The following is a 14494-nucleotide window of genomic DNA, read 5'->3' as shown; positions in this document are numbered from 1 at the left end:
TCTCAACATCACTCATTATCAGAGAAATGCAAATCAAAACCACAGTGAGGTACCATCCCAAGCCGGTCAGAATGGCTGCTATCAAAAAGTCTACAAACAATAAATGCTGGAGAGGGTGCAGAGAAAAGGGAACCCTCTTACACTTTTGGTGGGAATGCAAACTAGTACAGCCACTATGGAGAACAGTAGAAAACAGTGTGGAAATTCCTTAAAAAACTGGAAATAGACCTGCCATATGATCCAGCAATCCCACTGCTGGGCATACACACTGAGGAAACCAGAATTGAAAGAGATATGTGTACCCCAGTGTTCATCGCAGCACTGTTTATAATAGCCAGGACATGGAAGCAACCTAGATGCCCATTGGCAGATGAATGGATAAGGAAGCTGTGGTACATATGCACAACGGAATATTACTCAGCCATTAAAAAGAATGCATTTGAATCAGTTCTAATGAGGTGGATGAAACTGGAGCCTATTATACAGAGTGAAGTAAGTCAGAAAGAAAATCACCAACACAGTGTACTAATGCATATACATGGAATTTAGAAAGATGGTAATAATGACCCTATATGCGAGACAGCAAAAGAGACACAGATGTATAGAACAGTCTTTTGGACTCTGTGGGAGAAGGTGAGGGTGGGATGATTTGAGAGAATAGCATTGAAACATGTATATTATCATATGTGAAACAGATCGCCAGTCCAGGTCCGATGCGTGAGACAGGGTGCTCGGGGCTGGTGCACTGGGATGACCCTGAAGGATGGGATGGGGAGGGACGTGGGAGGGGGGTTCAGGATGGGGAACACATGTATACCCCTGGCTGATTCATGGTAATGTATGGCAAAAACCACTACAATATTGTAAAGTAATTAGCCTCCAATTAAAATAAATAAATTAAGAAAAAAAATTGCTGTAAGAATAAGTGATTAACAAGTGATTTCCCCATGAAACAGAAGCTTTTTAACTTTTTATAAATTTCCCAGGGAAAAAAATTAAAATGTGTTTACTTGATTTATACAAATAGAAAAGCAAAGAAAGCTAAATAAGAGTTTATTTGCAGTCTATTAAGGTAATTTCTAGGAGATTTAGTTTTTACAAAGCAAAATTTAAAACTATTACAAACTTTTATAAATTTACCTTTTTTTTTTTTTTTTTAGTTATCTAACAGACTTTGAACCAATTCAGTGCATGGGCCGTGGGGGGTTTGGAGTTGTCTTTGAAGCTAGAAACAAGGTTGATGACTGCAATTATGCTATCAAGAGAATCCGTCTCCCCAACAGGTAATGGATGGTACTTTTAGTAAACTTGGAGTTGGAACTATATTATCTAATCTCATAGGCAATATGTCCTTCTTACTGTACTCCATAGAGACTATAGAAAACATAGTTTCTGAATCTAATGTCCTGTGCCACCAGGTAATCAACTCTAAAAAATGTCATCTACTTTGACCGCTTTGTATCCTCTTAAAAAATATGCCCTGTTTTTGATTCTTAACAACACAGGGCATTCCCACAGTGAATTTTGATAACTACAAACTTCTATTACATATCACCATTGAAAAATAATCTATATTTATTGTGGAAAATAAGAAATAGCATTAAAACAAAGACCAATCCATGTCTACTCTACCCAGTAATAACCACTTTTAACATTTCAGAGTATTTTGATTTTTTTTTTACTGATCATAAATTTAGCTCATTGGTTGCACAGTTATCAATATAATACAGTTTATCTACTGCTTCCTTTGTTGTGTGCTCAGTATTTTCCTTGCCATTAAGGGTTTGTTATTGAGATGCTAAAATATCTTGAAGATGTGTTATGACTGGATAATAGTCCAATGAATCCTTGTGCCATATCTTATTTAACTGTTTGCTGTCATTAAATACTTAGGTTTCCAATTTGTTGAAATTAAAAATAACTTTGCAGTGTTCAAATTTTACGGAAAATTTTGATCACATCTATTTCCTTAGAATAGATTCCTGAAAATAGAAGTTTGGGTTCAGAACGTGTGCTACTTAAAATGATTGGCTTTCAGTAATACCTTTCTTGCCATCTACTGTTGAAGCCTCCTGTGGGTTCTTTTCTTTAAATAATGAATGCATTTATTTTTGCCTGTGCTGGGTCTTTGTTGCTGCACGAGGGCTTTCTCTAGATGTGGCGGGCGGGGGACTTCTGCTACTGTGGAGCACGGACCCCAGGGCACATGGGCTCAGTAGCTGTGCCGCACAGCCTCAGTTGCTCCAGCCGGGCGTGTGGGATCTTCCTGGACCAGGGACCAAACCTGTGTCCCCTGCATTGGCAGGTGGGTTCTTACCGCTAGACCGCCAGGGACATCCTCTCCTCTGGATTCTTGATTAAACGTTCACTAATTGCTGAACTGTCATTCTAACGAATAGTTAAACGTGCTGTCCAACAGATAGAGACACAGGAATGAGATGGTCTGAGTGAGACAGGATGGAACCTGGACCCTTTGCTGCGATGCTTGCACCTAGACACACCTCTCCTCAAGCAACAAAATACAAAGAAACTATTACTACATAGGACTAATAAAGAAGTGCATGCATGCACAGTTGGGGCAAATTGTAGACAAAAGATACAAAGAGACCAAAAAACCCAACTGCCACTTTTGAAGACCCTGGAGCAAGAGTAGGATACTGCGCATGCCCTCTGCACACAACACCACCTAAGGTGTGGGCAGACCACCTAAGTCACCCCTCTGGCGCAACCCCTGGACACATGCCTACACTCACCCCATGTAAGGAGCCAGCCTGCCCCTCCTCAGGCAGCGAGTGAGCAAGGGAACCTGTTGTTTATTCTTGCTGCCTCTGCAATAGCAGGGGCCCCCATAAAGCCTTGCCTGAATTTCTTATCTGGCTTCTGATCAATTTCTATTGATTAAGGAAGCCAAGAACCCTGGTTGGTTGGTAACATGAGTGCTTTGATTATAATTTTCTTTTCTTTGGTGTATAATTTTTGAGTAGTTTAAATATCCTCTATATATTAGGCTCTGCATAGGATGTAAAATTAAGAAAGGCTTCTGCCCTCCAGACCCTGTAACTATTTGAGGCCCTTGTATATGTACTCATATAACTGCAAAGCGAGGAAGATTGTCACCCATGGCTTAGCTTAGTAAATAGGTTCTCATGAAGAAAGCACAGATGTAGCCAAAAAGCAGTCAAGGAAAGCAAGCCTTATGATGGTGGTGATGTCTGCACCATGTTCAAGGGGAGCCTGTCCGTTGGTGGACACACATGTAGGGGAAGGACAGCCAAATGCACTACGTGGGCTGAGCTTGGTCCCTAGGCAGACACTTGCAGAGGTGTAAAGGTTAGTAAGGATTCTGACAGGAGTGAAGCAAGGTTAAAAATGGAGGGGTAGGACTTCCCTGGTGAACATTGGTTAAGACTCCATGCTTCCACTGCTCAGGGCATGGGTTTGATCGCTGGTCAGAGAACTAAAGTCCTGTAATCTTTGCAGCATGGCCAAAAAAAAAAAAATGGAGGAGAGTATGGAAGAAAGATGGAAAAAGTGGCTTCCAGCACCTGAAATGCCAGGTAGAGGAGTTTAGATTTTATTCCATAGACAGTCAACTTTGTGCCTTTGAGCAGAAGAATGATGTGATCAAAGTGGAGGTGGTATATAGTAAGAGACTAGCATGTAAGCATGTTCAGTAGATATTTTTTTTTAGAAGTTCAGTCCTAACATGCAGAGCATTAGTACAGCAGAAGTGGAGACGGATGAGGAAGGAATTGTTCAGTTGCTCACTCACGTCCGACTCTGTGGCACCCCATAAACTGCAGCACCACAGGTTTCCCTGTCCTTCACTATCTCCCAGAGTTTGCTCAGACTCATGTCCATTGAGTCGATGATGCCATCCGACCATTTCATCCTCTGTCGCCCCCTTCTCCTGCCTTCAGTCTTTTCCAGCATCAGGGTCTTTTCCAGTGAGTAGACTCTTCAAATCAGGTGGCCAAAGGATTGGAGCTTCAGCATTAGTCCTTCCAGTGAATGAATATTCAGGGTTGATTTCTTTTCAGATTGACTAGTTTGATCTCCTTGCAGTCCAGGGGACTCTCAAGAGTCTTCTTCAGCTCCACAGTTCAAAAGCATCAATTGTTCCACACTTAAGTATTTTTTATGGTCCAACTCACATCCGTATATGACTACTGGTAAAGTTATAGCTTTGACTATATGGACCTTTGTCAGCAAAATGGTGTCTCTGTTTTTTAAATGCTTTCTAGGTTTGTCATAGCTTTTCTTCCAAGGAGCAAGCATCTTTTAATCTCATGAGTGCAGTCACCACCACAGTGATTTTGGAGCTCAAGAAAATAAAGTCTGTTACTGTTTCCATTATTTCCCCATCTATTCTCTATGAAGTGAGGAAGGAATGAGTATCAGGAATTAAAAGGAGGAGCTGATAGGATTTGGTCACTGAATGTGAAGAATTCAGAAATCTGTTGGAATTTTCAGGGCAGGACCATTAACAGTAATAAAGCCCAGAGAGAAAAGTGGGAGTAGCTGACTCTCTCTTGGGGAGGGAAGAGGATATAACATATTCATTAATATTATGTTGTTTCAGGTGATGGTGGAATCCCTTGAATGTGAGCTTAGATCCATCAGAAAAGGTGTCAAAGCAGATCAAATCCAGATGCTTTTCTGGCTAAACATTACTGCCTGTGATATTCAGTGAAAGAAAGTGTTAGTCATGCAATCATGTCCAACTCTTTGCGACCCCATGGACTGTAGTCTGCCAGGCTCCCCTGTCCATGGAATTCTCCAGCGAAGAATACTGGAGTGGGTTGCCATTCCCCTCTCCAGGGTATCTTCCTGACCCAGAGATCAAACCTGGGTCTCCTGCATTGCAGGCAGATTCCTTACCGTATGAGCCAGCAGGGAAGCCTGAGGCTTTAAACAGTCAGGGTACACATACAAGCCTTTAGGATTCTTGTATATACCTTGTCGGGGTGCTCCCTCTGTTTCCTCCAGAGCTGCCAAGCTGAGCTCTCTTTTCTGAATACGTCACTTCCACCTTTTCATCCCCCTATTAAGGAATGAGCATTAAGCAATTACCTGTAAGGGTCTGTAAGTTAAGAACTCTTTATTTGAATGGATGGATATACTTGTAGCACTTATTTCTAGAAGAGAAAAGAAATACTCTACATTTTTTTTTTAATACAACACTTTGTTGGTTTTTAGAATTATGCTACTAGGCTGATTTTTCTGTTTCTGATTTTTAGAATCAAGCAAGAATTCTTTTCTTATTATTTTGCACTGTTGGATATACTTGCTTCTTCAGAGCAACCTTCAGTGTCTTCTTTGTTTCTCTGTTTCAGGGAACTGGCTCGGGAGAAGGTAATGCGAGAAGTGAAAGCCTTAGCCAAGCTTGAACACCCAGGAATTGTGAGATATTTCAATGCTTGGTTGGAAGCGCCACCAGAAAAGTGGCAAGAAAAAATGGATGAAATTTGGCTGAAAGATGACAGGTAACTTGGTTTGACATAGACTTAAAAATGAGTGTTTCTTTCAGGTTAGTCTTGGACTTACATGAATAAAATATCCTTTCTATTAGTATAACTTTAGAGGTGTTTTTTTTTTTTAAACAAATGAATAGCACATTACTGATTCTGTTATCATGTTTTAGAATCTTCTCTAGTTACTTAAGTTGGTTTAGTTTTTAGAACATGAACTTTTTTTTTCCTTTTTTTGTCCAGAACGTGAATTTCCAAACTTACTGGTAGATAGGGCTATATGATTTATAATTCACTGAGGGATTTACAGTAGCCTTTCTCAGTGAGAGACATTGTCTGACTTTTGTCTCCATTTTTTATTTTCAATTTTCATTTAGTTTCTTAAGATTGATGGTTAGCAATTTTACAACTCTTTTCTGAAGTAGTTTTAAACTGCCTGCATTTAAAAATATGTGAACTTAGGCAACCTGTAGATAACTCCTATGTTAAACATGCTATTCCCTAGAAGAGAAGGTCCTTTTAAAAACTACTAAATAAAAAGAAAAAGGAAACAGGCTCCTTACTAAAGGACTGGAGTAAAAATAGACTACTTACTAAATAGCGTGAGTACATGCGTGTATGCGAGCATGTGCATGCTCAGTTGTGTCCGACTCTGTGACCCAATGGACTGTAGCCCACCAGGTTCCTACGTCCATGGAATTTTCCAGGGAAGAATACTGGAGTGGAATTTCCTCCTCCAACGGATCTCCCCACCCGGGGATCAAACCTACATCTCCTGTGTCTCCTGCATTGGCAGGCGAATTCTTTAGCCCTGAGCCACCTAGGAAGCCTGCTTACTAAATAGACTACTTACTAAAGAGCTGGAATAAAATTTCTGCCTAGAAGTATCTGACACAGCCCTAGATCCACATGAGGTACCTAGTTAGCTGCAGTGACCACTGTCTATAGCCCAGCCACAGAAGGACCAGGAGAAGTGGCTCTGTATGTCAAGCCCTGATTTGGATGGGGGCTTCCAGATCACAGGTACGAGGGTTCCTGGCCTTGGTCTTCCTTTGTGCTTTCTGTTTTACATAGAACATGGCTGCTCTGGGCATGACAGTCTCAGATAACAGTCTCTGGTATGAAATCAAGCTTTCCAGTTAGGGAACGGCCCGACTGTAATCTTTGTCTCCTGTGGCATGTTTTCATTGAATTTCTGTGTCCTCCTCTGGGGACTGGCTTTATTATAGATGAAGCTTTGGAAGCAAAGGGTGTAGTTACAACATTGTAAGTCAGCTATACCTCAATAAAATTAAAATCAATGGAGGGCAGGAGGGAGGCTAAAGAAGGAGGGCATATATGTATACTTAGAGCTGATTCATGTTGCACAGCATGCATGCTAAGTCGCTTCAGTTGTGTCAGACTCTTTGCAACCCTATGAACCGTGGCCCACCAGGCTCCTCCCTCCATGGGATTTCTCCAGGAAAGAATACTGGAGTGGGCTGCCATGCCCTCCTCCAGGGGATCTTGCCGATCCAGGGATCAACCCCATGTCTCTTACGTCTCCTGCATTATCACTAGTGCCACTTGGGAAGAACATAAGATTGTAAAACAGTTGTACTTCAGTAAAAAAAATAAATTAAAAAAGAAAGATACTCTAAAAAAAATTAATAAGCAGATAGAGGATGTAGTTCATGCAATTTAACCTGCACATGTTCACTCCTCTGCCTTTTACTTCTCCCACTCTTAGCACAGACTGGCCACTCAGCTCTCCCAGTCCCGTGGATGTGCCTTCTGTTAAAATACGCAGAATGGATCCTTTCTCTACAAAGGAACGTATTGAAATCATAGCTCCTTCGCCACACAGCAGCAGGTCTTTTTCAGTTGGGATTTCCTGCGGCCAGACTAGTTCATCAGAGAGCCAGTTCTCTCCGCTGGAGTTTTCCGGGATGGACCACGGAAATGTGAGCAAGTCAGCAGATGTGGTATGCCAACTCCAGGACAGCTGCCTTACAGACTGCGAGGGGGAGGATGGTACCATGGATGGTAATGATGAAGGGCACTCCTTTGAACTTTGTCCTTCGGAAGCTTCTCCTTATGTAAGGTCCAGGGAGCGAACCTCCTCGTCTATAGTATTTGAAGATTCTGGCTGTGATAACGCGTCCAGCAAAGAGGAGCCCAGAATGAACCAGCCACCTGTGGGCAACCATTATGCGGATAAACTAACTGCGCTCCAGCATTCCGGTAGCAAATCTCCTTCAGAACCTACTGTGTCTGTTTCTCCGTCAAGACCGACCACTTTAAGTTTAGACCTCACTAAAAGCTCAGTGGGAAAACTCCAACCCAGTTCGCCCAAGGTTTATCTGTACATCCAGATGCAGCTGTGCAGAAAGGAAAACCTCAAAGACTGGCTGAACAGCCGCTGCACCATTGAGGCGAGAGAGAGGAGCGTATGTTTGCACATCTTTCTGCAGATTGCAGAGGCGGTGGAGTTTCTGCACAGCAAAGGGCTCATGCACAGGGACCTCAAGGTCTGTTATCTGTGGCTTGTCACCCGAGGGTTTCAGCCTGTTTTATTTTTCTATTCATTTATTTCGTTTACTTATTTTTTTAAAAATTGATCTTATTTATTTGAGTGCATTGGGTCTTTGTTGCAGCACATGGGATCTTTCAATGCAGTGGCTTCTCTTGTTGCAGAGCACAAACTCTAGAGTGCTTTGACTTCATTAGTTGTGGTGCATGGACATGCTGCAGTCCATGGGGTCGCAAAGAGTTGGATATGACTGAGCAACTGAACTGAACTGAACTGATGGGCTTAGTTGCTTCCCAACACGTGGGATCGAACCAGTGTCCCCTGCATTGGTGGGTGGATTCTTAACCACTGGCCCGCCAGGGAAGTCCTTTACTTATTTATTTTTCTTTTTTTAGAAGATTGACTTGACTTTTCTGAACCACTTTTCAGAGTCAGACCCATCTGGGCCAGCCCCCTAGGAGCTGAGTGACTGTACATCTCAGCCTCAGTTTGTTGTTATTGTTCAGTCGCTTGGTCACATCTGACTCTTTGCCACTCCATGGACAGCCAGGCTCCTCTGTCTGTGGAATTTCCCAAGAGAAAATACTAGAATGGGTTGCCATCTCCTTCTCCAGTACTTATTTTTATTGAAGTAACACAATGTTATGTTAGTTTCGGGTGAACAGCAAAGTGATTCAGTTATATATATATTCCCAGTTGAAAAGTTCTTTACTGTGTTCATTCTGACCTGTCTTTGAGCCTAATGTTAAGCCTTCTAGGCCCTCTAAGCTTTTTATATTTTGGTCACATGTTTGTCACATGTCAGTCTCAGCATAACTGCCAGCAGTTCTCAGGGCTCCACGTTTTAAGTCTTTTGGAGGTGCTAGGGAGAAAAGTATTTTTTTCTGTCGCTGTTGATCACGAAGTCCTGGGCTTTCTTCTAATTGATAAGCCAAGGACACACTGTTGTTCAGTCGCCGGTTGTGTTCAACTTTTTGTAACCCCATGAACTGCAGCACACCCAGCCTCCGTGTCCCTTACCATCTCCCAGAGTTTGCACAAGTTCATGTCCATTGCATGCCAGCCAATCATCTCATCCTCTGACGTCCTCTTCTTTCCCAGCATCTTAATCTGCCCTTAATCTTTCCCAGCATCAGGGACTTTTCCAATGAGTTGGCTGTTCACATCAGGTGACCGAAATACTGGACACATACCCATCCCCAAACGAGTCTTCTGGCCAGGGGCTGGGATTATGCTTATGGTGGATGCAAGCTCTAGATGCAACCTCCAGATAACATCCCACATGAACCATGGACTTGCTGCCCAGAAGAAGGAAATTTCTAAAGTCACTTCCAGATGCTTCCAGTGGAAGCATAGAGGGATGGATAGATGCTGGAGAACCAAAAAGGAACCAAAGTCTGTTAGTGCTGGGTACATAGAAGCTGACACCAGAGAGGGGAGGAATGAGGAAATGGAAGGCAGCACAGTCTAACCCTATCTCTTGTACAAGGTTATTTGAGGAAGAATAGGGGGTTATGTGCAAAGTCACTCAGTCTTGTCCAATTCTTCTAGACCCTGTGAACTGTAGCCCACCTGGCTCCTCTGTCCATGGGATTCTCCAGGCAAGAATACTGGAGTGGGTTGCTATTTCCTTCTCCAGGGGATCTTCCTGACCCAAGGATTGAACCTGCATCTCCAGCATCTCCTGCATTGGCAGGCAGATTCTTTACCACTAGCACCACCTGGGAAGCCACATTTGAAGCCCAATGAAAGTAAATTTTATGAGCTAAATGTCTTTTTCCCCCTCTTATTTCAAAGGCCTATGAATGGTGGTCATGTTAGCTGAGGTTAGAGTAAGCTGTAGGGAAAGATGATAATATTATATATACATATATATATTTATATATATATATATATTATTTTTTTTTTTTGCTATGGAACATTTTTTAAATCTTTGCTGAATTTGTTACACTATTACTTATGTTTTGGTTTTTTGGCCAAGAGGCATGTGGGATCTTAGCTCCCTGAGATCGGGAATCCAACCTGATTCCCTGCATTGGAAGGTGAAGTCTTAACTTCTGGGCTGTCGGGGAAGTCCCAAGATGATATATTTCTTGTGCAGGATTTTGAATGTGAGGAGCCCATGGTTAGGTGTATCCAATGAACAGTTGCATATAAGAGCTTAGAATTCGGGACAAGGTTCATGCAGTATATGGGAGCCTGTATTAGAAGAGACAACATAAGATTGTAGTTAAGGGAATTTCCTGGCAGTCCAGTGGTTAGGACTCTGCACTTTCACTAATGTGGGGCCCAGGTTCAATCCCTGGTCAGGGAACCAAGATTCCTCAAGCCGCACAGCCGGAAGAAAAAAAAATTATATATATGTGTGTATATATATATATATATATGTATATATATATATATATATAAAGATTGTTGTTAAGAGCTCTTATTATTCTCCATGACAGCCTACATTTCCCTTTCATAACAAGCCCAAAGATCCTTCTGTTTCATTCATTCACCAGGTAGTAGTGATTTGCTGCCACAGGGCAGTGGGGCAGATGCCCTTTTCTCATGGAGCCAGATCGCCTGGGTTTGAAACCCTGCGCCACTCCTTACTAACTGGGTGACCTTGGGTGATTTACTTAGCTTCTCTCTGGGCCTCAGTTCTCATATCTGTGAAAGGAGAGACCAATAGGACTAAAAGGGTTATGAGTGTTGCATGAGTTAATAATAATAAACAGTAATAAAATCACTTAGATCATCTTCTGGCCTATTGCAAATGCTCTGTATGTGTTTGTTGTTATTATAAACATCCTGTAGGTCAGAAATGTAGAGAAGCTTGCTGAGAGAGTGTACAGAATAATGAGATTTAGTGTTATGTGGCAGCCTGGATGGGAAAAGGAGTTTGGGGGGGTGAATGGATGTGTGTGTGTGTGTGTGTGTGTGTGTGTGTGTGTGTGTGTGTGTGTGTGTGTGTGTGACTGAGTCCCTTTGCTGTTCACCTGAAACTGGCATAACGTTGTTAATTGGCTGTACCTCCAATACAAAATAAAAAGTTAAAAAAAGAATAAGGAGATTGAGGATTAAGCACCCTAGACACTAGGGAATGTGACTCTCTAAGGGTTTATTTAAACAGATGTTCAGTGAATACTTGCTCCCCTTGCCTCTTCTTTATTCACAGTACTTGTCTAGCATTGAAGGATTGTTTTCATTTTCATATTAAACTATTATAAAGGGAGAGATGCTTGAGAATATCAAGTGTCCTGTATTTATTTTCTGTAGTCATTTAAATAGTTCTCTTCCCTGTCTCTCCTCCATACACACCCACTGTGCTTTTATCTGCTTTTTTTTTTTTTTTTCAGCCTTCCAACATATTCTTTACAATGGATGATGTGGTCAAGGTTGGAGATTTTGGATTGGTGACGGCAATGGACCAAGATGAGGAAGATCAGATGGTTCTGACCCCAATGCCAGGTTACGCCAGGCACACAGGACAAGTGGGGACCAAGCTGTATATGAGCCCAGAACAGGTGAGCTGTTCCTTTTCCTTCTGAGGAATAACTAGATTTTTGTTAAAATTGTTTTTTTAAGTATGCTCTGTCCTTTTTTTTTTTTTTTTTAAGCCATGAAGTCTGGCATGCAGGATCTTAGTTCCCTGATAGTAGATCGAACCCATACCCCCGCTTTGGAAGCACAGGGTCTTAACCACTGGACCACCAGGGAAGTCCCTAAATAATTTATTAATTAGGATGGCAGCAAGCTAGATGTTTCCCTGTGAATCTTCACCTGTGCTCCATTTAAAATACCCAATAAAATAAAAATCTGAAAATGATGAAAACTGACAGTAGTGTTCCACAGGCAACACAGCTAGGGTACAATTCCTGCAACCTGGATTGGGGGTGGATAAAGAAAAATACTCACAATGCATGAAATGTGCTTGCCCTTTGAACCAGAACCTGACAACAGCCAGAAATTTAATGTTTGTTTATTTTTGGCTCTGCTGGGTCTTCATTGCCGCGTGGGCTTTTCTCTCGTTGTGGCAAGCAGGGTCTGCAGTTTGTTGCGGTGCGCAGGCTTCTCATTGTGGTGGCTTCTCTTATTGCGGAGCACAGGCTCTAGGCAGCGGGCTTCAGTAGTTGCAGCCCATGGGCTCAGTAGTTGCAGCTCCCAGTCCCTAGATCACTGGCTCAGTAGTTGTGGCCCACGGGCTTAGTTGCTCTGCGGCAGGTGGGATCCTCCCAGACCAGGGATCGAACCTGTGCCTGTTATATTGACAGGCTGACTTTTTACCACTGGACCACCAGGGAAGTCCCAGAAATTTAGAGGAGACTTTGAATGTCCTCCTCCCACACCTAACTCTCATTTCCCCTTATGTGAACTAGGTAGGAACTGTTTTCAGAGACAGTTGGAGGTAGTTTAGCAAATTGCCCTCTGTGATAATCCACAGGCACATCAGGAAACAGGCGGACAGGCTGAGCTGTGTTGCCTTGTGGGAAAAACTCGGCAAACGGAACGGAGACCGGAAGTGGTGGGAGCGGGGCATCCTGGGAGATTCAGTGTAGCATCCCCAGCGCTGGTGATATTCACGAGCCTATAGAGGCTTAGATGAGTGTTTCTCAGACTTTTTGACCAGTGCCTGTTTATAGTTAAATATGATTGAGAGCTTAATAATTTTTCTTGTGAGATTATATCTATTGATATTTGCCATATTAGAGATGAAAGCAGAAATTTATAAAATTGTAGTAATTCAATTAAAAATAGCCATCTTAAAACTATTACATCTTCAAGATACTTTCTGAAAAATAAATATTTTTCCAAAGAAAACTAGTGAGAATAGTGGTATTTATCTCCATTTTTATAAAGCTCTTTACTATCTGACTTAAAAGGGTTAGATTTCATATCTGCTTTTGCATTTAATCCCTTGAAATATGTTGTTTTGGTTCAAGTATATTAAGCAAATCTGACTTTAAACAGATATGCAGTGGGGAAGGGAGGAACATTTTAATACCATTTTCAGGTAGTTGTGGGCATGACCAAAACTCAATAAGTAAAAGTTTCTGAAGTTTCTGAAGAATCATTTGGCCTCTGGAATCTAAAACCATAGCAGTGGACATTCTGTATTCTGTTACTGTAGCATTCATTTCACACTTTGAACCGACCTCTTTTCCATGCCTGAGTTTTTAAAGTTGTGCGTTGGTCATTTGGAAACTATTGGTTCTCTACATTATGTGTCTTTCCAAAAATTGTCACGATTCATTATTGTTGTTGTTCAGTCGCTAAGTTGTGTCCAACTCTTTGCAATGCCATGGATTGCAGCCACCAGGCTTCCCTGTCCGTCACCATCCCCCAGAGTTTGTTCAAACTCATGTCCATTGAGTTTGAGATGCCATCCAACCATCTCATCCTCTGTTGCCCCCTTCTCCTATTCCTCTCAGTCTCATATAATATTTTAAAAAATCATCAATATTTTAATATCACCGACAAAGCTCACCAGAAAGAGCTTTTAAGTATTAAGAAAGCTGTCAGGTTCCCAGTGATGGACACAAATTTTCCAGAATTCTGAAGTTCACTTCAAAGTTCAACTTTTATCTTTGGCAGCAACTGTCAGTTTTCCTTGAAGTGCCATTCTCACTTCATTCATCTTTAAGAAAATACTGTCAAGTATCCAAGTCTGAATAACCACAGTTGGTCTACCAGTTTTTCTTTCAAGTCAAAGTGGTGCTCGGTGAGAAGAGCTCAATTAGACGTTCATATAGGAACTCGAACAATTACATAAATGCTTTCTCTTGAGACAGCATTTACTTCAGTGTGGAGCAGAACTGCTTTATGAACACTGCTCATTTTGTCACACAGAATATTAAAAAGATGTGTGCCTAAGGAGCAGGACATAATAAAATTAATCAGTTTTACTGCTTCAGCAAGGATAGTTTAAGTGAAACTGTCTTTCTCTCTTACTTCCACTTTCTCTTTCTCTTTTTTCTCTTTTCTTTCTTGCTTTCTCTTTCTTTCCCTCTTTTTCTTTCTCTTGCTGTTGCTTTCTCTCTCACTTTCTTGCTTTCTCTTTCTCCTTTTCTCTTTCTCTTTCTGTCTCTTCCTTTCTCTTTCTCTCTCTCTCTTGCTTTCTCTCTCTCTCTTGCTTTCTCTTTCTCCTTTTCTCTTTCTCTTTCTGTCTCTCTTCCTTTCTCTCTCTCGCTTTCTCTTTCTCCTTTTCTCTCTTTCTCTTTCTCTCTTTGTATCTCTTACTTTCACTTTGTCTCTTTTTTCTGTTTCTCTCTCTTGCTTTTTCTTTCTCTTTCTTGCTTTCTCATTTTCTCTTTCTCTCTTTCTTTTTCTTTCTTGCTTTCTTTTTTCTCCCACCCTACTCCCCCAGTATGTAAATTGAAGAACATAATTACTACTAGTATGCTTTGGTGCCACTGCCTTAATTTGTGCTAAGATTCAGCAGAGCAAATGTCAACTTAGTGAAAAGACAAATCATGTCTTAGAATTATTGTGAAAATAGTCTTGACTTTGTAGACTTCCTGAAAGG

The 14494-nt window shown here is 41.6% G+C and overlaps 1 protein-coding gene across 1 annotated transcript in view; it reads left to right on the top strand.

The window, feature by feature from the left end:
- The window catches only part of EIF2AK3 (eukaryotic translation initiation factor 2 alpha kinase 3), a 78907-nt gene that overhangs the window by 53811 nt on the left and 10602 nt on the right, over nucleotides 1-14494 (top strand). Inside the window, exons 11-14 of the mRNA XM_065929170.1 lie at nucleotides 1161-1283; nucleotides 5337-5486; nucleotides 7201-7981; nucleotides 11328-11495. Of these exons, the coding sequence (XP_065785242.1) occupies nucleotides 1161-1283; nucleotides 5337-5486; nucleotides 7201-7981; nucleotides 11328-11495 (1222 nt within the window). The remainder of the gene's footprint in view (nucleotides 1-1160; nucleotides 1284-5336; nucleotides 5487-7200; nucleotides 7982-11327; nucleotides 11496-14494) is intronic.

The sequence above is a fragment of the Muntiacus reevesi genome, chromosome 3, assembly GCF_963930625.1.
Source record: "Muntiacus reevesi chromosome 3, mMunRee1.1, whole genome shotgun sequence".
NCBI classification, from domain to species: Eukaryota; Metazoa; Chordata; class Mammalia; order Artiodactyla; family Cervidae; genus Muntiacus; species Muntiacus reevesi.
Note: the sequence above shows the minus strand (reverse complement) of the source record. Positions and strands in the feature narration are given on the sequence as shown.